Below are 23,566 nucleotides of genomic sequence, written 5' to 3' on the forward strand. Positions count from 1 at the left end.
TCAGGCAATGAGTTTGGGGAAAGAAAATGGAGATTACTTAGAAAAAAAGAAGAGAGAAATTAATGCTCTCAAATAAAAGACAGATTCTTCCAAAGAAGGAAGGTTCATATTTCAAAAAGTAATAAAGCAGCTCAAATGGACACTGAAGTTTATTATTAAGAAATTTTGCAGTGGCAAAGAAATTATTTCAGTATCTTCATCTCAATTATGTCCCTCTGTGTTCCTACTGTATTTAGAATCCTACTAATAATTTCAATATATCAGCCTTTATTTCATTTCAAAATATGTATATTAGATATATAACCTATTATCCAGTATAAATTATTCCCTTAGAACTATTCAGTCCCCCTATGTATAACATTCTATTTTGTAGTTACCAGCTAAACCTTGAATAAAATACTGTTCAGCATGTAAGTCATATGTCCTTTAAATCTTATTATTGGATTTTCAATTTAGTTTAACTTTTATTAAAATGTATATTTATTCCTTGATGTAACATAAAATAAACCCCACTAATTTCCCCCTAAGCCCATAGCATGAATTTTAAAACAACTGCATCCATCTATAATAACTGCATTGCAGGTTTGAACACTGATAAATATTTTAGAACGCACACACACACACATACACACACATACACACACACAGGTACACACGCATCTGCTCCCTCATATTCATAAGGCACAGACTGAAATAGAAGATCAAATGAAAGAAAACACATTAAATTAGCCACAGGAGTAATTACTTACATTTCTTAAGTTGAAACTCTTCATGCAAAAATTTTCAGTAGGTAATAAAAGCAGAAAAATATTTTTGTTCAAAAGATGTTATTTAAAAATAAAAGAGAATGGACTCATTTATGAATTCAGGGGGATATAATAATAGTACAGAATTATTTGATGCCTCTACAGAGATAACTGCTATAATTTTGAAGACTACAGGTGATAGATTACATGTTAAGGAGCAGAAGTTATAAAGTGAAAGTAGAAAAGATTCCTTTGTATGAGCCATTAAAGGGACCTAGGATATGATTAGTGACAAATAAATACATGGAGGAGAGGAGTAGCTTCTTAAGATAGCAAAGTGCAAATCAAGTTGAAATGTTTCTAGGGTTTTAGGGTAATTGTACCACAGAAGAAAATTGTGTAACAAACTCATTTTAAAACATACAGACATTCCCGACTGGCGTGGCTCAGTGGCTGAGTATCCACCCATGAACCAGGAGGTCACAGTTCCATTCCCGGTCAGGGCACATGCCCAGGTTTTGGGCTTGATCCCCAGTAGGGGGTGTTCAGGAGGCACCTGATTAATGATTCTCTCTCATCATTGATGTCTCTATCTCTCCCCTCCCTTCCTCTCTAAAATAAATAACAACATATTCAGAAAACAAAGAAACATAGAGACACAATCACCACTTGTGATGTGTCTCTATGTTTCTTTGTTTTCTAAATATATTTCTAGGTTCAGTTATATTATCTGCCTAGAAATCTGAGATGCTACTTTCTGTCATAAACAATAAGTTTACTATTGAGATGTGAGTAAAATAAAAATAACTAAGGCTATTAAATTACGTAGGAACTTTAGGAGCTTCCTAGAGGGGCAGACTGTGGCTATGGGGCACTGAGTGACCTGACCAATACCACACACCCAGTCAGTGGCACAGCCCAGATTTGGCCCTACACTTGTCCACTGCCGATTACTGAGGGCCTATTACATGCCATGTGCTAAATATATATTATCTTTCATCTTTACAATAACTCCGCAGGGAAGATATTATAATCTCTACTTCAGAAAGGAGAAAACTGAGGGCTTTAGAGATAAAATAACCTGCAGAAGGTCAGTCAGTTGTAGAATAGCCCAGGTTTGCAGCCGAATCTAGCTCTAAAGCCAGCATGTTTTCCTAGATACAAAACAGCATCCCTGCTTGCATCAACACAAAGGGCTCTGATCTTTCATCTGAGTCATATTTTTTCAGTTGTCACATTCAGATGAGAATCTATGTATTTGGAATTCAGTGAAGGAAGCAATGGAGAAGAGGAATAATTTAGCACAGAATTCTTGCTATTACCAAATTTTTTTAAAAAAATAGAAAAAATATTGAAAGGGAATCAGTGCCTTTTTTTTTTCTCTTCACTGGTTATTGTTACAGAGGCAGGCCGCTATTACCATAGAGATAAGCAAGCATTGCCATAGAGACAGTTAAAATGAAATTGTTTTTCATATTCACACAAAGTCACAGCAATATCCTTCCAATTGAGTTGAACAGCAAAATCAGAAAGAAGGCATGCACCAGGCAGATTTTAGTAATTTCAAATCCTTATTGCATAAACCAATAGAGACCAGCGACATCCTTTTGTAACATGCAAATTTTGTTTTTTGCAGGCTTCAGATTTCATATCTCTCTTCTGTACTCTAAGTGCAAGTCTACCAGATTCTGAAGGAAAGAGTCCCCACCAGAAGAATGAAATCATACTGTGAAGACAGATTCCCACATCTTTCAGCTGCCGCATCTCCAGGGAACTGGGAAGCCATTTAAATTCCCATCTGGCTTCTGTGCTAATCCCACCTCTGAAAGCCTTTCCCTACTTGCAGTCCTCCTCCAGACACTTTGAGCTGAGGCAAAACACTGGTCCCTTTACACAAACTCCTCTTCACACCCTCCCTAGGGCACAGTCAGGAGTAACTTCTTCGCAGAAACGGATGCTCTTTCTAGAGAATAATTAAAGAAAACTCCAACCCCAGATGTTGGTGGTTAGGTCTGTGTGCCAGTATGAGAGAAACCCAAGAATTCTTTGTCTGTATTCTCACTAGAAATCTTGAAATTGTGGGGTGATTTTTAAAATACATATGTTCTCTTGAATTCAGAGAGTGGAAGGGAGAAAGAGAGAGAAACATTGATCAACTGCCTTCTGTAGGTGTCCTGATCTGGGACCTAACACACAACCCAAGTATATTCCCTGACCAGGTATTGAACCAGCAACCTTTAGGTGCACAGGGTGATGCTCAACCAACCAAGCCACTCTGGCCGGGTGAAATTGTGTTTTTTCTATTTCAGGAGAGCTTTCACAATTCATGTCCAAAATATACAATATACCAAGATACACAATATACCACTAAAATGTGCATGTTCACCGCCTCCATTACATACATTCTATTCTTTAGGCCTTGAACTCTTTCCCCATAGATATGCATAGAAATGGTAGAAGTCAACTTTTCCTCTGCCTTTCCTGTCATGCTCCAATGCTGCTGAGCATCACTGTGTATTCTAGATGTTGCACATTTCCAACTGGGTTTTGTGTGACCTCATTTGGTTTTTTAGACCACAAGCATTTTCCCAGTAAATATAAATATTCATAAGAAATAATAGGCCTCAGTGATTTGGTCTTTACCTAGGTATTCTCCAGGAGACAGTTGCTAAAGGAATGAAGACTAAATGAGCAACCTAAGTTCACAAAATTTTCAGTGACTAGATATGTTATAAAGATTCACTACAAAAAATAATTCAGGCACCCTTTAAACATGTGTGAATATCCAGAAAAACAATTTTAATTTTTTAAATAAAGTAGATATATATGAAACACATGACTACAAATAAAAATAAAGGTCAGAAGTCATTCTCCCTTGATGTAGAAATACAAAATATGTTAGTAAGATTTCTGTGGAATCTTTTCAAAAATTACAGTGAAGTTTTTTTACATAACAGAAGTAGGTTAGAATGTGGTTGGCTGAGCAAGATAACAAAACAAATCTTTAACTTGCATTTATTAAGATGCAACGGGATAAGAATGCATCCTCTCTGAATGGGAAGCACTGGTGTAGGGCAAACTGTGTGGATGGCCAAAACACTGACAGCAAGGTTGTTAGGAGTAAATAGTATCATGAATATTTGTTAAAAGTGTTAATTTGGCAAGTGCTACATAATATATGGAATACTCTACCAAACATTTTTCCTATCATTGTATTCACTTCTGAAAAGAGTCCCTTAGAATAATAACCACTATTTGATACTAGGGGATTTTCTTTAAAATGTAGACTTAAATAATCTATACAGAAGGTACTGTAAGAAAACAGGTGTTATGAGGCAGTGACATATAGATTTTATTCTTTCTTAATGGTAAATTAAACTATTATAAAGAAGCAAAAGCTATTAATGATCTGGGAGATTCACAGCAGAGCAGTAGTTAGGATTAGAGCTAGCAATTGGCATAATGCAGGGATAACAGAGGGAAAGATTAGGGCATCTGGGTTACTCAAAATGAGAAAGAACGGTTATTAACAATGTTTACTAGTGCAAGTTTCTTAGGGACAAGAAGTATTATTTAATAATGGCCCAAGGTTGTAACTATGCCTGTAGTACTACTACAATCAACATTTTTTTAAAAAGCTGGAGAGATCATTTTTATGGCTAAATTGCTGACTCCTAAGAATTCTTCCATTCTTGAGGTTCCATGGCTTTATAGATAGAAGAAACACAAAAATGGTAGGGAAGTAGGATTTGTCTCACCTGTTAACTGGCAGCTCAATCTTAATTACAGCTTTAAACAGTCATTTTAATGAACACTTTCATTCTAGCTTTTGTGCAATAACACAGATAGTGGACTGATGACAGAATGCTGATGGCTTCAAAGGATAACATTCCTTAACTGCAAGTGCAAGGATTTGTGTTGGAAAAGGAATATGTAAAAAAAAACACACAAAACAACAGTATGGTGACTCTAGTTAATAATACTGAACTGTATATTTGAAAGTTTTCAATAGAGTAGATCTTAAAATGTAACTATATGGGATGATGAATGTTAACTAATGTAACGGTGGTGATCATTTAACAGCATATACATATATCAAGTCATTATGGTGCACACCTAAACTAATACAATGTAATATGTCAATTATATAGCAATGCAATTTTAAAAAAAAGAAGAGATACAACAAACAATTTGTTTTAGATCCTAAAATTTAGAAACATTTAAATGATCACCAAAATAGGTTTATAACATTAGTTTATAGTATACAGATTTGGAAAGAAATCTGTCTTATTTTTGTAGTTGGGTTCTTGGCAATGTAATGGAAACATCCTTGAACCTTCTCTCTCTTTCACACCCCACTTCTAATCATTAGTAAAGTCTGTCAGATCAACCATTTATATGCCTCCAGCATCTGACCTCTTCTCACTATTTCCACTAGCATTTGGTCCAAACCACTGAACTCCCTCATCTTGCCTATTGCAATCAATACACCACCAGTCTCTCTATATCCAGCCATATCCCCAATGGTTTACTAGTTTCCACTCCATAGTTATAATGGTCCTTGTAGGACATAAATCAGACCAGGTCGTTCTTCTGCTCAAACCTTCAGTGGTTTTTGCATCTCATTCAGACCTAGTCAAAAGCCTAGTGCCATCCACAGTCTGGCACTCCTTCCCTTTCAGACCTCATCTCCTTCCATAGTCCCTCCCTCAGCCACTCCAGCGCCACTGACCTTTAGTGCCTGCACTATATCAAGCATATGGAGGCATCATGGCTCTTGTATTTATTGTTCCTTCTGCTGGAAATGTTCTGTCCCCACATATCATGGTGTCTCACACTCTCCGGGCATTCAGGTACATATTCAAATACCACTTCTCTGATGAGAGCCTTTCATGACCATCAACCTAAGAAAACTCTCTCCTCTCTTCACTCCAACTCCTCACCTGGGTGGATGGCTTTGTTTCCTTTCATATCACTTATAACCACTGGGCATGCTAACTGGCACTTGTTTGACACCTGTCTCTGCTGTAGAACAAGTTTCATATGAGCAAACAGTGTTGTCTAATTTGTTTACTGAAAATTCTCAGTACCTAGAACAGAACCTGATATTCATAAGATCCGCTAAAGCTGATTAAATCTCTTATACTGACACTAGGGAGCCACAAAAATGGGAGTCCTCAGCTGGGTGGAAGGGAGACCATCCACACCCACTGAGGTGCATGTCTTGCTTGCCACTAGAAGGGTCTAAAAGGCCCTTCACAACCAACATCCTCAGTGCCTACACCCCTAACCATTTGGAAAAAGTGGGTCATAAAAAATACATAGAGAAATCTCTATTAAACCAGCAATACGAACTCATAATGTGGCATATCATTCCAAGTAATAGTTTAAAACTATGTTTGAACTATTTATTTTCTCAAGGGGACCAGTGTGTTAGTAGCATAAAAAAAAAAAAAAAAAAAAAAACCACACAGGAATTTTTAGTTTTTTTTCTTTCTGATCTACAAAAAAACACACCACTTACTTCATGTATCTAGCAAGAAAGAGTGGTAGAAAGCCAGAAGGTGAGGGTAGAATTAGACATTTTCAGACTCAAGTCTAGCTGACTTAACTGTCAGGTGCTACAGATTAAAAAAAAATAAACAAAAATAGATGTTGAATTGCGTATTTCTCAGGCTCAGTGTCAACTGACTATAAGTGTCTTATCTCTAGAGAAAGGAAGTTAAAGAAGTGAAGATGTATGAGCGATGAAAGTCAGCAGCAACAGAAAGTTAAATAAGCCAAGAAAGAGAAACCACTTTATTTTTATAATTACATCATCAGATTGAAGTTCTGCTTCTCAAATGAAGAACAAGATATTCTACCAAAGAAATGATTAAATTTACCAGTGAGTATAAGAAATAACAAAGACTTGATATTTATGAGACAGTGTTGTAGAGAGAAAGATGTTAAATTGTATTATGCCATTCTTCAGATTAAATTTTGATTCAATTTCAGAAAAAAAAAATCAAGTATGAATGTTCATTCTGAAAAGCCCAGGATTTCATATTTCTAGACCGAGAATAGACAGTGATATTTAGCTTGGCAAAGAAAAATGTCTCAACTTGAATGTTTGTAAGGCACTCGCCTTATTGGATTACTGGAGAGTAACTGAAACAATACTTTTTGAAATCTTTTATCTCTTAGGGCTTACATATAGAAGCCACATTTGAAATTCTCTACAGCTAACAATTATAACATTCCGTATTTGAGATATCGTTAGCCTGAAAGTGTTCCCTTTTAATACGATATTATTAACTTTGAATAGTTCCAAAGGAAAGTTGTAAAATAGCAATACGTGTATCTACAGCATTCATCTGTGCAAAGTAAATGCTTGGAGATAATTTTATCAAAGTGTTAAGGTTGTGATCCATTGAAACCACACAAAGAACCATGTCTGCACTTTTCCTGGAGAAGTATTCTTATATCATCAACAATCACATACAATTTTGCTTAATGCTAATATGCTGAACAATTAATATAAGTAGCATAATCATTCTGAAATGCTCTTTCTCTCCTATTAATTACATGACAATGGTTTTATGCTGTCTTGTTCTGAAACTCTTTATACATACTCTCTCTGTTTATTCTAACTCTGACTCTTTAGGCAACACCTTACATCTTTTCTCTGTTGTTATTGTCCTAATAGTAGAAAAAAAATTTGTGGCTTCAACGATCACTTTTACACAGTCAATTACCAAGTATGTATCATAAATTTCACTTCTCTACAAAAGTTCAAGGCCTCATTTTATTTTTTTCACTTGAGGGTCACACTTGAATCTAAATATTAATATGTAAAAGACATGCTCAAATGTTCATCCAATAAATATAATCTCAATTCCTCCCTCCTGTCTTCTACCTCAGTCAGTTATGGAATGCTGCCTTTTCTACCATCAGACAATCTCAAATTCATAACCACATTTTGGTTACTATTTCTACTACCAGTAATTCAAGTCTTCATTTTCTCCTACATGGATTATGGTAAAAAGCCTTCTAGTGTTCACATTTATAGCGTTTCTCAATTTCAACAAATTCTCTTTCTGCTATAAACACATTACTTACCAAAGCACCACCCTCATCAAGTTAAGCTTTAGTAGCTCCTATTGTCTTCAGAACCATCCTACACTTCTTAGATTTTATTTCACCTTTACTTCCATACATATATGCTTTTATCAAAATAGGCCATTTATACCCTACACACAACCTCAACTTTCTCATCTCTATACTGTTTTTTGCTAAAGAATGTTCTGGAACATAACCATCTCTTTGTCACTCACGCTCCTTTATGTGAAACTGTCAATGATCCAGTCTACCTTTCAAAGTCAACACTAAGTGGTTCCTTCCTAAGTTTTTCTAGATCTTTACACAGAACACTATCTCTTAGAATGAGTTTCTTAACACTTGTTTTTTATGACACATACCAAGTGCACTTGCTATTTTATTTTCTTATTTGTTTTTGTTTATGTCCACAAATAGACTGCAATCTCATGCTAAGATTACTCATTTCTTTTTAATGACCTGAATTACTTAGGGAAATAGTAAGATATAAATCATTTTTTAAAATGGAACATAGATAGTAGGCTAGTAACATGCAACACATCACTGATGTTCCTTGAATTCAGTTTGATGAGTGCAATTCTACTAGTAGTTCCAAGTTCAAAATTAAAACAATTTCTAAAGAACAGAAGATTCTTCCTTATAAATAAAAAAAATATAAATTGCTACATGCTACATGGAGTTCTTATGCAAAACAGATGGACTAAAAGCGTAATGGAAAAAAAACACAAGGATAAAACACTCTGCTGCAGCCTTAGACAAATCTTCAGAACAATGGAAATGCATGAGTGGGCCCTATGATTGGTCATGGGAGATCTCACACATTCTAGTCTAGCTTTGGAAGTGAAAACAGCTGGGCCTCAAATTATTTACTTTTTTCCATTCAGTCCTTCATCCTCTCTGTACCAAAAAAAAAAAAAATCTAACTTTTATCCTTTAATTACATTTTATACTATAATAGATATAGAAATGATAATGAAAGGTACAATTTCAAAAGAGTGTGGTCAGCAAGGTACAGAGGACATGAAGGTTGAAATACAGGAGGTTTAATTTGTGAATGGGGAGTTTCCAGAAGGCTTTTCAGAGAGGAGTTTCAGGAAAGTGATGAGGGAAATGCTGAACTGCAAGAGACTGAAGAGAAAATGTTTGGAGAGAAAGTATAGAAAGCAAGTTTAAACAAATCTTTAAAGAATATTTTCAGTGAAGACAACTAATTTTAAATAATATTAAGATTTGATCTTCCTGACTTACTGGATAATAAAAATGTTTTTTAAAAATTCACATTTTTTACTGAAATAAAAATCACTTATACAGAATATTTAGAACATTTAGAATACAATTTTATAATAACCTGAGGCATATTGAAAGTTGAAATCTCTCTGTAGAATATCAGTTTTCATATTTATTCATTAATTCATTCAATCAGTAATTATATTAGCTATTAGTAGAGTGATTAGTCTTTAGTAAATGCTCATTAACTTTCATTTATTATAATCATTATGTGTCTATTTTGAATTTCATATTCATATGTGAATATGAAAAATAAGTATTTCATTGAAGATAAATTATTTTACAAATGCATTAGCTTGTTTAATATATTTGTTCATAAAAGTATTTCTTCCAAACCTTGTGTCAAACATTTTGAGATCATAAGTCTTTTGAAAATTGATCAAAGCTATGGGCCTGCTCCCTCCAAAACTGAACATGCATACGTATATACCAAACTGTTCAGATTGTTAGCATATTAGAGCATTTTATCTATCAAAAGCTGAGACAGGTAGGGACACTTTTTAATTTAAAAAGCTTCAAAACTTTTCATTTGAACTATTTTTGAAGATGTCTTTCCAAAATATGTCACTTATTTTCCTGCCATATTATTTAGATCATAGAAACTATCATCTCGATGAATAAAGGCCATGTCTTTAGACCTAAATTATTGTCCTTTGGCCATGGCTGGTTAGCTAATTTGGTTGGAGGGTTGTCCCATACACCAAAACGTTGCTGGTTTGATTCCTGGTCAGGGCACATACCTTGGTTGTGGGTTCCAGCCCAGTAATAGCCTATACTGGAAAAACCAATTGATGTTTCTCTCTCACATCCATGTCCTCCCCCCCCCTCCCCCTTTTTCTAAAATCAACAAAAACATATCCTCGGTGAGGATTTAAAAACAAATAAATAAATAAATGATTGCCCTTTGTCTTAGACATACTGTCCTCAAGTCTGAGGAATGAGGAGTAGTTTGTTCCCATAGTGTGGACTCCATACTCTGGTACATTCTTTCAGTACCTCATGGTCCTTATTGTTTCAGCATTTCATCTATTTTATTTGCTACATATGTGCTTCTAACAGCACTGTGTCTGCTTCTGACTCCTTCTTTCTAAACCAGGAACCAGAAAACAAAAACACTGAAAATATTTAAAGTTGGGGAATCAGCAAGGTTCTGACTCTCTTATTGAATTTATGGTCTTTATGACATTTATTTTTGGCTGTTCAACTTTGTCTCTTTTTCAAGTACCTATTATCTATCTTCCAGAGAAGGGAGGTGGCTATGCATAAAGGCTTTATGAAAAAAATTGTAATCTCTTGAAAACACATGATGATCTCTTGAAGCTCTTGAAGTAGTCTTAATCCAACACTCTGTGAAGAAAACGGCCATCAGGAATAATGAACCATTCTCAATTACCTAGTCTCTGTTTATCACACATGCTGTGTGTATGTGTGCATGCAAGCGTGTGTGTTTTCAGTTTAATGAGTTTGATGCCAGATAATTAATATTTGGACTTTGGATATAAGATAAATCAGTACCAACTCACGTTTTACAATTTCTAATGTAAAATAGTCTCTAAGTGTGTCCTTATCCAAATATCTTGGAAATGTCAGATAAACAGTATAATTACGAAATCATATATTAGTACCAAATTGGATAACATAAAGAATATTAATAGTCCCCTAACCGGTTTGGCTCAGTGGATAGAGCGTCGGCCTGCAGACTGAAGGGTCCCGGGTTCTATTCCGGTCAAGGGCATGTACCTTGGTTGCAGGCACATCCCCAGTGGAGGGTGTGCAGGAGGCAGCTGATCGATGTTTCTCTCTCATCGATGTTTCTAACTCTCTATCCCTCTCCCTTCCTCTCTATAAAAAGTCAATAAAATATATATTTTTAAAAGACTATTAATAGCAATTATTCATATTATCCAATTCGATACTAGTGAATTATGATGCTTAATTTTATGTGTAACTTTACTGGTCTAAGAGGTTTCCAGAGAACTGGTAACCACTGAGCAACACTGGCTGGGCTGCTTAGCACATTTCTTAAAGTTTAGTGATGATAGCCCTGGCCAGCGTGATTCAATTGGTTGGGTGATTCAATTGGTTCACCAAAGGTAGCTGATTCCATTACCAGTCAGGGCACATGTCTGAGTTGCGGGTTCCATCCCCCATAAGGGGCATTCAGGAGGTAGCTCATCAATGTTCCCTCTCATATCAATGTTTCTCACTCTCTCTCTCCCTCTCCCTTCCTTTCTCTCTAAAAAAATCAACAATTTCTTTTTTAAAAGTTTAGTGATGATAAAGAAAGTAGGCAAACCTAGAGAACCTAATCAAAATGCAAAAAATAATAATACACAAATATTTCAAAAATACAATTTTGGGAAGTCCAGAGAAAGGTAAAGAGGAAATGATGTTTGAAATTTATGGAATTTTATGTAAATCATACTGGTACTATGGAGAATTTGATATGATGTTATTCAAGCAGCCTGCTTCAAGATTCAAATTAAGTTTTCTAGACTCTAGAATTGGCTTTGTCTTTTAGAGTTTTCTCTAAATACATTTTGAACAAATGCTATGCATTACTCTGATAATACTTTTAATTAACAATACCTTTCAGAATTGATATTAACCCTTACGAAAAGAAAAAAAACACACACAATAGCTATTTGTTTCTTTTCAATTTTTCTGGTACATTACTTTGAGAATTATCCCATCTGGCAGAGCTGTCTTCATGTTCTTTCTCAGAAAAGAAGTCAGAAATAAGGCCCTTAGGAGTGTGGTCCCAACTTGAATGACCACCATCCCTAGAAACTCCCAGGTTCTTCCCAGGTGCCCCCCAAATCATAGTTCAACATACTATCCCTTACCTATAGAGTACCTTTCTTCTCTTGCTTACCTACTTTTGGAATGGACATATAATTTGGATTTGCTTGGGTTTCTGAACTCATCAACAAAGATACTATTCTGTGGTCCTTTTTCTTGTCATTGGCCCTAGCAAGGATTAGCTCATTCCATTCCTGAACCAGCGCAAGCTGCTGAACACCCTCTCTGGGGAAAATGTGGGCCATCAAACTGACTCTGAATGTGAATTACAATATAAATTTGACTGGTAAAACCTTATGCTGCATGAAGATGCTATATGGGGAAGAAAATGTCTTCAGATTCCATTGTATAGGCTTTCCTCAACTGGAGAATATTACTGGTAGTTAGCTATTACTCATTGCGAGTTGAGGTCAAGTCACCCTTGTAAAAGATATCTTAGGATCAAATGAGTCTCCGAGGGACTAAAGGACCTTCAGAAGAAATCAAATAAATATAAAAGTCTTAATCATAGAAAAAGTATGCTCTATACCAGTTGAACTCCCTACTAAGTTAGGACTCTTCCTGAGCCAGAAACTAATGCTTAAACATCCAGTGAATAAGAATGTGAAGATGTTTATTTAAACACATTACTCTCTGTACTATAGCATGTAGATAAAAGAAAATCTTTCTGAATTATAATAACATCACGAAAGGAAGCTTTAAGAAATGAGAAAACTATAAACGGATATCAATTCAATGCATTTAAGATCAGACAATTTTTTTGCTCTTACCATTTTTTTTTTTAACTACAAAGAGAAAAGTGCCATTTGGTTAATTATTGTTGGCTCAATAAAACTGTGGCAGCCTCAAAGTGTGTGTAGGTTTTGCTATGTAACTTTTCTCTATAAGGGACAATGTTAAGGCAAATAAGGAGGAAATGTGTTTTCAATGTATGTACCCTAGCATTACAGAACCCACTACAGAGGAATCTGAGAGATCCAGTGTGTCTCGGGAGCCACTCAGGAAGAAAGAAACTGCAGCAATAGCACCATGATCATGACCCTTAAAGGTATTCTGAAGCCTTCTACAACCCATGCAGATCCAGCACTTCCTCGGGACCACTAGCAGGAGAGGAACTCGGCATCCTCATATGGAGAATTATAAAGACTCATTTTCTTAAGAAACACACTCAAGTGTATATTATATGCTTTCAACATTAGATTGAAGAGCAATGAGCATTTGGCAATGGAAAAAGAAGCACATATTCTCCTTTAAATATACATGTGCAGATAAACACCAGTAGGTCTTTATGCATTCCTACAAATGAATGCAGATGCATGCAAATGTGTGTGTGTGTGGGGGGGAGGGTAGTTCATTTAAAAATCAGACACCAGGAGTCCATAATGCATTACTCTGAGATACTTAAAGTTAGGAACAATGGACAATTACACTTAGAAATGGATGGCGCAGATACTTGCAATTTTTTTTTTTTTAATTTCAGTAAGATTTTGGAAAAAAATCCTATTTCTTACCTACATTTCCAGTCATTAAGTATGAATTCTGAAAGTCCATCATCCCCATTCCAACAATGTGTATAAAGTCTTCAATCACCTGCATCAACTCTATTGAGCCTGGGTAAATCTACAAAAATAAGAAAAGATTAGAATGAAATAAAAAGTCTATGCAATGGAATAGATAACTGGAATTAAAAAACAATACCAACTACATAATGAGGTCACAAACAAGTTCTGATTTATTTAAAGACATTTCTGCAACTGGCAACAATTGTATTTTTTAGCTAATAGCTGAGAACGACAGCAGGTGTCACACAGCAAGAACTTTGGAAGTGATAGGATGCAGTGATTAATCCTTTATAAATGTATAGAAACTCAAAATATCTAACAGATGGTCTACTTAGAGTGTCTTTACTTTTGATGTGCTCCTTCCTTCACTGAAAGACCACATAGAACAAACACTGAAATTTGGGGGCTTTTTACATTTTATCTATTAGCATCTATATGATGGACACTAGAAGAAAAACAGCTATTATTGCCCCCATAAAGGTATTTACAAACTATTAAGTCTACCACGTAATAACTAATATCTTGGAAGCGATATTTATTTCAAATAATTGTAGTACCCGCTGTATTAGTACCTTTAGGGATAATTTTACAACCATAATAACAGCTCTAGAGTAGGTCCTCCACAGGTACTCAGACAGAACAAACCTCAAATGACGCCACCTCACACACAGCAAACAGATGAGCGCTTTCTTAAAGACGACCTAATTCTGCCAAGAACTCACAGTGTGTGGAACATGAGAGCCATTTAAAAGGCGACATGAATTTAGCAAGCATACCCATAATGCTTCTTGGGCCAGCCTTTAGTATATAGCCATATTAGAGCAAAGGAGTCCTTGGAAGTTAAATGCATTTCTCTTAGCCATTTAGCACCACTGCAGCTTCTAGCCACGAGAAAAATGAAGTGGATTAAAGAGTTTCAGTGGCTTTGTATTTGCAAAGGCTAGTGCAGAAGGGGGAAGCCATGCTGATCAGCAGGAAAGCATACAGGAAGAGCCGGAAGAGGGCTAGAGGAGCGAGGAGACTTGGTCCCTGAGGGTAGCAGGCACAGTGCATGTATGTTACAGGAACCTGTGGCTGCGCTGGTCTAAAAGTCAGCCATTGAGGATATGTATTTACTTATATATCTTGAAGATGTCAAACATGGATATTACATTTACAAATGTTTGGCATAGATAGTTGTTTTTCTTTTACATTCAGGAATACTTAGGGAGAAATTCTATTTCTTACCTACATTTCCAATCATGAAATATGAATTCTGAAATGTCACCATCCCCATTCTAAAAATGTGCACAAAATGTCCATCCACTCCAAGCTTCCAGCTACTACTGCATTTTTCCTTCTGTTTTTGTGTAGGTGTATGTGTAAATGAGTATGTGTAGTGTAAGGGCAAATACAAATTTAAGCTAAGAGGCTTTGCCCTGCTGGTGTGGCTCAATGGTTGAGCATCAACCTATGAACCAGGAGGTCATGGTTCGATTCCCAGTCAGGGCACATACCCAGGTTGCTGACTTGAGCCTGTGTGGGGCATGCAGGAGGCAGCCAATCAATGACTCTCTCTCATCATTGATGTTTCCATCTCTCTCTCCCTCTCCCTCTCTGAAATCAATAAAAAACATAACTAAGAGGCTTACTTTTCTCTGTTGAAAATAAGAGATACCCTTCCCCAAACCCGCTCCCCACTTCTTCTCTTCTCTTAGAGCATTTACTTTAGAAAACGAGTCCTTGTTGAGTTCTTGCTCTGTCTCCTGGAAATATTGGTTAAACTTTTAAAAAGTGAAATAGCCTCTTATCACCTTAAAGACCCAGGCGTGTCTTTCTTTGAAAAGTAAAAAGGGAGACTGTGCCCCCACTTCTCAGTTCCTGTGGGACAGTCGGACCGAACTTCAGCAAGCACCAGCTCTAAGGTGAAAAACTACCTTCAGTCATTAAAACATAAGGCTTTTCATGTTTTTACTTTGGATAAAGCCAATTAACTAACACATGGTCACCTCAATTACCAAGTGAATTTCAGAAGAACTATGTGTGACAAATTGTGCTATCAAGTTCTCTTACGTGAGGACTAGTTACTGTTTATCTTGAGGACACGTGTATAATCTGTTGTATTCGCTGGGCTATTCAAAGGGGTGAGATGTCTTTTTGTCCTTGCATTTTCTTAGTGGATTTCCTGTGATCCATCACATTCTGGTGCAGTTTAGTGCTTATTCAATAAAAAGATAAAACTCTTTTCTTTCTCTTCTACCTTTGCGGAGAGGTTTGCTAGCTTGACAGAAGATTTTGTTTTTAATTCTATTTCCCCAGCAGTAGTCAAAATAGAGCAGAGGTTGGTAACGTTTTTATGTAAAGGGCCAGACAGGGAACATTTTCAGTTTTGTGGGTCGGGGGTCTCTGTTGGAACAACTTAACTCTGTCCTTGTCTCACAGAAGTAGCCATAGATATTACGTAAATGAATGAATGTGCTTGTATTCCCAGTTTATTTACCCAACACGTGTGAGGCTGGATTTGGCTCTCTGGTCGAAGTTTGCCCACTCCTGCTGTAGGTAAGGGAATTTTCAGTATAATGAAAACGCAGAACGTAGTATCACACCTGAAATTAAAATGGCTTGTCTGGACTGAAGTGGACTTGTCTGTTCAAATCACAGTGATGGCATATGAGACAGTGTAATACAAAGTGTAGTCTTTTTTTTCTCCGTTAGTATACTACGTTTTGAGTAGAATGCTGAAACTAAATATAGTTTCATCCTTCCTAACTATGGCTGATGTGCAGCAAACACGTTCTGAAATTATTCTGTTTTTTGTTGTTGTTGTTCAAAAGTGTCATATTTTCCAAATGCCTATACAGCCACGTGTTATATTTTATTTTGCTGAGGCAATTACGCTAAAATAAGATAAGGGGGCCCACTCGGGACTAGGGACTATGTGGTGGATTTTAAACCGGGCTTATTTCTGAAGAGTTTACCCTTTGTGCCACAAACTTGGAGATTCATCTACCATATGGCTGCATTTATGAAAATACTTCTTTGCAAAAGCTACAAAAAACAGTTGTTTTTAATTTAAAATGGTTATTTTTAAAAAGCATTAAGGATCATCACTCCTGAAAAATAAGTAAAAGATATGACTATAGTTAACTTAAAATCACAGGTAAATAGTTGGATATGGCTTCAGAATTTTCCATTGCTGAGAAGTTCTGCCACCATTCATTATTCACTCACGTGGGGACCTCACAATAAATACCAGCATCGGATAAATTGCAAATTGTAGGATGCTACACATTTGTTCTAAATATACTCATAATTAATAGTCTCCAGGATTCTAGAAAGATGTGTTTAGCTTCTGTGGCAGTTTACTAAGGAAAGACCTTTTACTTGCAATGAGTGGATGGGGCTTTCCTCTTGAAAAAAAATGCCAAGGACAAATATATAATTCAAACTAGTAGAAAAGGATTCAGGGTCTTAAACCAAGGGGTACTTTCTTTTTCCCTTGCTATGGCCATAAGCACCGAATTGGTACCTGATAATGAGGTAGACCCACACTGGATTATTTTTAGAGCTCCTATCATAATAGGAATAAAGGCCATGCCCTACTCCTCAGGACCCAGATGTGATTTACAAGGAAGAAGGGGTAGATGGCTCATCTGAACCTCAGAAAATATTCTTATTTTCAAGAATGCATTGTTCCCTTGGAGTTTTTAATAAGGGTCAAGTAGAAAACAAAGTTTAACATTCAGTTAAATTACATTTTTACAGGATTGTAAAAAATATTCTCCTCTTCTTAACCTCTAACCTACTTTTTCTGCAATATAGAAAAAACATTATTGACCATATGTCAGATAATATTGCACCAGTGGCAGTGCAAAGCATTTTAAAACAATAACTAAACCAATAAGGCCACTTGCTACACTGATCATGCACAGCAGAAAGGGGGGGTGGGCAGAATTTTCCATTTAAACATTTAAAATGAGAACTCATATTTACAACTTTTGGCTTTGGATCAAAGTGCACGTCTGCATGTATGATCAAGATTCTATATAGTGTGGTGGTAAATGCAAATGGTTTATTCCTTCATACCCCACTGTTCCATTTGCAATATGTGCTTTTACATTTGCTGTTTTTCCAGTCTGAAGACAGGAAAGAAACCGACTGACAAGGCATATAGTTATTATGTCTTAAGTTATAAATTAGTTAAATCTGCTCAGTTTTCTCATGTTAAGAAAGATTGTTCATTCCATTGATTGTTATGAGAGAGATAACTTGGTTTCTGTAAAATTAGTATAATATAATCCACAATGACTTCTAAAAGTCCCCTTTGATATTCTTGAAAAGGCAAGCCATTAATTTCTTCACATATTTTTAAACTTTATTTAACCAACTTCATTTTACATCATGAAATAACTCCAACCTTACCTGTTGTGCATCTTCCCATTTTTCTTTGTTTTCTTCATCTAGAAGGTTGCTAACTATTTGAAAGAAGTTCTGAAAATTAAATTAGATAAAGGTTTAATGTTACAGGAGAGAATGTACTTTTCAACAATATCCATTGGGTCTGATTTTATGATGAGGGTATAAACCCTTCGCAGTATTGTTGTATGGCCCTAACATATTATTCTAGAAATCTAGAAGATCTCTGAGGACCCTTTCTCAGCACCATAATTCTAGAATTTCTACATAACTTTACATGTACACCTCAGAAGACATCAGGAAAGGTAAAACAATGTCACAATAATTTGATCTATTATGACTCTATATTCTTTTCTGTCACACTATTGCTAGAAATGAGTTTTCTTCCTTTTGTTATGAAAGTCCCATGTTTCTGTTATTATAAGTTAACCGGTTGTGAACCGCGCTTGCTACTTGAATTGCAGTTTCAATGAGCATTATAGTGAGGGCAACCCCATGAGCAAAGCTGAGGCAAGTGACCAGCTTCCTCAGTTGGATCCGGTCTCTGTCCTTCCTGGTTGGTCTTCCTTAATATTTACAACTCCCTATTTCAAAAATTACATGCAGTTTTCCAAGTACCTGACATTTAGCACATGGTACACTCTCAATACACCTGAGCTATTTTCGAATTGCTTTCTTTGGTCCTCTGCCTCCCGCCAGGAAGCTAAGTGGAGGAATGAATAGACACAGTAACATGTTCATACTGAAGTTCCAAATTCTTGCTATTACCCTCATCCCTAAGTAACTGTTGAAGGACCTCCTGGCTTGGCCTTAGGCTAGCAGTACTCAAAACGAGTTTTCGATTTTTCTCTTTATGTGCAGACAGGCACACTTTGACATTCATTTTTCATTCCCAGGGTCCACATTGCCAGAGAATGGGGCTCAGTTCGGTTCCATGGTGTCACATTATTTCACACACAGGGATGCTTACTGGGGAGACCTCCCTGAGCTCTCAAACGCAGTGTCTGCAAGACACAGGAGCCAGGAGAGGAAAGCCAGGTGTCTGTGGAGGATGAGCAGTGACCTGGGATCGCTGGACGCCTAGGAAGTGTAAAATGAATCCATGACATTAGACTTAAACTACAGAGGCAGTAGCCCTTGGTTCTGTGCCTGGAGGCTTTACTAACTGGTCTGTGTATAATTCAGCAGGAGCAAGGCCTCATACGAATATATTAGTTCAGAAAAGGACTCCCTCGAGGGGGGAATAATCATCATTTTTTTATTCTCTTCAGTCTTCCTCCCTATCTAGCTTTTCAAAGCAGGCCTTTATTCTAATTCCAAATAAATTCACCTGGGTGTTTTTACAAGAAAAACAAAGCTGCTTCATTTCTTTTCTCATGTGGTTTGACACTGTTGGTGTCTATATTTAATTGCCCTATTTGTACTATTTATTTTAATAGTTTCTGGCAATCAGATGGTTGAAACATGTTTTGAGTCATACCCTCTATAAAAGTCACAGAATATTTTGTACAACTCTTGGAAAAAATTGCAAGTCTGTTTTAGACTTGTTTGCAATTCATTTCACCTTTTTGTACTACCAGCCATTTTTCCCCCCACTTAAAATGTCCTGGATGGAGCTATAACATTTTAAGGGCTTAGTTCATTGAGCTGTAACTTTACCTATGGGCAGAAAGAATTAACCTTCAGCATTCGCCAATTGCCTAAGGCTGGTTAACTCAGTAGGAGACCGGTTGCTAATGAGGCAGAAGTTGCAGATTTCATCCCTGTCCATGCCAGTCAGCTGTGCTGAGGTCCAGGACCCTGATCTGCATCCTAACCCCTGCCAGCTTTTACACAAAATGCATGCTGCTGCTAACAAGAGACAGCACCAGAAGGGGGAGTGATTTGTATAAAACCATCTCCATTTCTGGGAAAACACTTCACAAAGAATGGTTTGCTCACAGTGGGTCAGTAACTACTACACTGTATATGAAGGCCAGTTAATTCCTGAATCAAAATGATAAATTCAGAGTTTGGTTATTTTTAAATCAGCAAAGGGCACACATCAAAAACGCAAATTATTAAATTACATTCAACTAACCAGAGAGTATAAGAAATGTGTTTTTATCACTTTCTAAGGCCAATAAATCAGACTTTACTAAATCAGTGTGAGAAAGTAGTACAGAATAAACTCCTTTTACCTCCCTGTCTACTAATTTGGGAACCATCAGTTGTGGGGCTATGCAGAGGCACAGTGAGCTAAGCCCAAATATTTTAAGAGGGGGTTGAGGGGCATTTATGGGAGCCAGTATTTCTTGTTCATCAGTGTATCCTCAGCCTTGTCCACAGCAGGTGTCTCATGAGATCCTGACTTAAAAGAAATGCAGTCATGCACCACATAACATCTTGGACAACAATGGACTGTATATGGCGGAGGTTCCATAAGTTATAATGGCGCTGGAAAACTCCCATTACCTAGTAACATCGTAGCCACCTTAAAGTCATAGCACAACACATTACTCACATGTTTGTGCTGATGCTGGTGTAAACAAACCTACTGTGCTGCCAGTGGTATAAAACTATAGCACATACAATTATGTACAGCACATAACACTTGATGATGATAATAAATGACTATGATAGTAGTTTATGTACTTACTATACTTTTCATTGTTATTTTAGAGTATACTCTTTCTACTTATAAAAAAAAATGTTTGCTGTAACATAGTGTGCCATGTTAAGCCAGCAGCAGCCTCGTACATCTCATGTCTCTTGATTGATTCATTTTCTCTTTTTTGCTTAATTTAATCTCGTGTCATTTTGTTTATCATGGCCCCTAAGCATTCAGGCAACAGTGAAATCGCCTAATAAGGCATTTTTCAGAACACATCCCATCTTTAAGTGACACGTGACTGTAATGAAGTCACAAAGTCAGTACACCTCAGGTTTTAACAAGACTCAAGCATCATTCATTTGAGCTGATCCTGCTCCTCAAATATGTCTCATGCACACTGGAAATAAATAAATAAATTCACTTTGACATTTACTCAAAGGTCAGGCTGATAGATAAACAGAGCAGAACCAAGCACCGTATTGTGAACAGGACACTCGTAGCGTCTCAGGCCACTTGACTGAAGTTTTGAGGAAAGAATTAAGTGCCTTTCATGGCAACAGATCCTCTACTCGCTGGACTGTTTAAGAGCTCCGCTACTTGTGGTAATATCTCTCTTTGGATAACTCATGGAGCAGGTCACTTATGTCAGCCCTTGAGTGGCGTGTGACAGATCTTTGTTTTGCTGTGTTTTGATCAGGCCTGACTTCTATGGCCTAAACTTATCTGGAAAATGGAGTGTCCTTGGCAGAGTCTAAGTTTAGAGCTTTAAGTAGACAGACCTGGTTTGAAGTTTCCCCAACATTTATAAACTGGGTAGTTGTGGGCTAACGTTGCCCACCCGTGTCTTTCTTGTCTAACCTGTAAGAGATGATAATAGCTGTTGTGAAGCTTGGAGCTAAGTCTTAGCACAGTATCTGACACATACTAAGTGCTGGATATATGGCAGCGTTATGATTTTATGCCCCCTGTGTTATCTTTTTTATGACTGGCTGCATGATTTGTCTTTATAGCCACATTATGGCAAATATGCATCTATAACACTGCTATAGACTTCCACAACCGGCGGCACTCTCTCCGATCCTCTTTTATAGCCTAATCCTCTCTGGGCAATACGAAGAGCACAGAGCTGATCCACCACTAACTTCAGCGTCTATAATTCGTTCAGCAAAAAGCTGCCCTTCCTAAGGATGCATTCTGCTGAGAGGAGTTTTCAGTGTCGCTGTCATAAAACACCTACTACGTGAGAGGCACTGTACCCAGCAATTATCGGACACAAAAGGCATGACTCTGCTTTTTCTTTGCAGGAAGTATTATGAAAATCAGTGCAGTAAATGGTTGTTATAAAGAGAAGCACACAAGTTTCTGCCACATTCAAAGTGCAATTCCTACAACTCTGGTTCTATTTTGGTTCCTCAGTTTATGTTGCTCATTACATTCCACAAATGAGTGAGATCATGTGGTATTTATCTTTCTCTGACTGGCTTATTTCCCTTAGCAGAAGCATGGAATAGACTGTCCAACCTATAAGGGAAAGCGGGGTGGGGGGAGTGAGAGGGTAAGAGATCAACCAAAGGACTTGTGTGCATACATATGAGCAAAACCAATGGACACAGACGGGGGTGGGGGAGCACTTGCTGGGCAGTGGGGGCAGCCGGGGAGAGATCAATGGGGGAAAAAGGAGACTTATGTAATACTTTAAACAATAAAGAATTTAAATAAAAAAATGAAAACAAACAAAACAACAAAGTGCAATTCCTATGTTGGATGACATGAGACTGAAAGGACACTTTCTTTTATGGAAAGTGGTAAATAATTCTTCATCCAACGTCTGATTCCTTCTACTTGACAAATATTTCATGAGCTATATATAACTTTATATAGATATACTGAAGCATGTCATAGTGTTGAGCTTTTCCTGAATTCCATGTAGAAAGAGAGTTGTAGATTAGGCTAATGATTTAAGATATCTGAGTCCCCCAGGTGTGCTCTCCTCCCCTTAACCCACCAGCAAAATACTTGGGCACTGAGAGTCAAAGACAAGCCCTAAGCAATAGATTTAATAATGTGGAACTGAGTCTTAAGGAGTAGTGGTAGTCCTGACTAGAAATATAGGGGAAGCATGAGAAAGGCTTACAGGCTGAGCCACGAAGCAGGGACAAGCCATTAGGCTAAGGGCACACAGCACAGGTAGGTCACTGATTCCTCTGCGGAGCAGGTGACAGCTGCACGGCCATGTGTGATCTAGCCCTTCCTATCTCTCCAAGTCTAATTCACTATCCTACCCCTCTCCTGCCCCCTGCTGTCTCTAGTGCAGATTCATCAGACTTCTTCATGCCCCCGAGCTCCTTTGTGCCCAGCTTCTGGGCCCCGGCAATGTTGTTTCCTCCCTTCCACTGCTCTGCTTCTAATTCTTTACTCAGATAACCCTTTCCTGTTTTTCATGTCTAGATTTATATGCAATTTCCTTAAAAAAAAAGACCATATCCTATCACCCCCTCCCCAAGTATACTGGGTCTGCAAATCCTTTTTTTCTTCCTGATCTTCTTCAATGAAGATTTTTATTTTTAATTTCCCAGTATCTTTCTCATTCAGGCTTAACACCCAATCCACAGGAAAAGGCAACAGCCAGTATGTAGAAGTAATCAACCATGAACCTATGATGTGACGAAAGAGGTTCTATCTACCACAGGGGCCCTGTTCTCTGTTCTGATAGTCGGCTTTCCCAAACACAAGGTGAACTGGCATGACAGTCTCTGACTCCACTCCACTCACCATCAGGCACAAGCGCCTCAGCAAAACTACCATGTATTCACCACGGATGAAGAATTGTTCCTTCACTCTGAGGTAAAAGAGAGGAGAGTAATGCAGGCAGCCAGCCAGCCGTGTAGCACCCACTTACAGGATGAGAGGGGACAAACATGTGGACTCGGAGTGTTCTTTTAAAGTATATCACAATTTTTAATTATGATGCACTTGTAGGATGATCCATTTAGGGCTTTTTTCCTCTACCAGGCTATAATCTAGTTGGGCTTATTTGTATTTTGTTTACTCTTGCGCCCCTAGTGTACAGCATAAAGCATAGG

At 37.2% G+C, this 23,566-nt stretch overlaps 1 protein-coding gene across 2 annotated transcripts in view; it reads right to left on the reverse strand.

Annotated features, from left to right (window-relative positions):
- The window catches only part of ADGRB3 (adhesion G protein-coupled receptor B3), a 689,753-nt gene that overhangs the window by 339,450 nt on the left and 326,737 nt on the right, over window positions 1–23,566 (reverse strand). For both annotated transcript variants that reach the window (XM_036318196.1, XM_036318195.1), the window contains 2 exons: window positions 17,897–17,965; window positions 13,445–13,553 (listed from right to left, as the gene is read on the reverse strand). In XM_036318196.1, the coding sequence (XP_036174089.1) occupies window positions 13,445–13,553; window positions 17,897–17,965 (178 nt within the window). The remainder of the gene's footprint in view (window positions 1–13,444; window positions 13,554–17,896; window positions 17,966–23,566) is intronic.

The sequence above is a fragment of the Myotis myotis genome, unplaced genomic scaffold (assembly GCF_014108235.1).
Source record: "Myotis myotis isolate mMyoMyo1 unplaced genomic scaffold, mMyoMyo1.p scaffold_m19_p_7, whole genome shotgun sequence".
Classification (NCBI taxonomy): Eukaryota; Metazoa; Chordata; class Mammalia; order Chiroptera; family Vespertilionidae; genus Myotis; species Myotis myotis.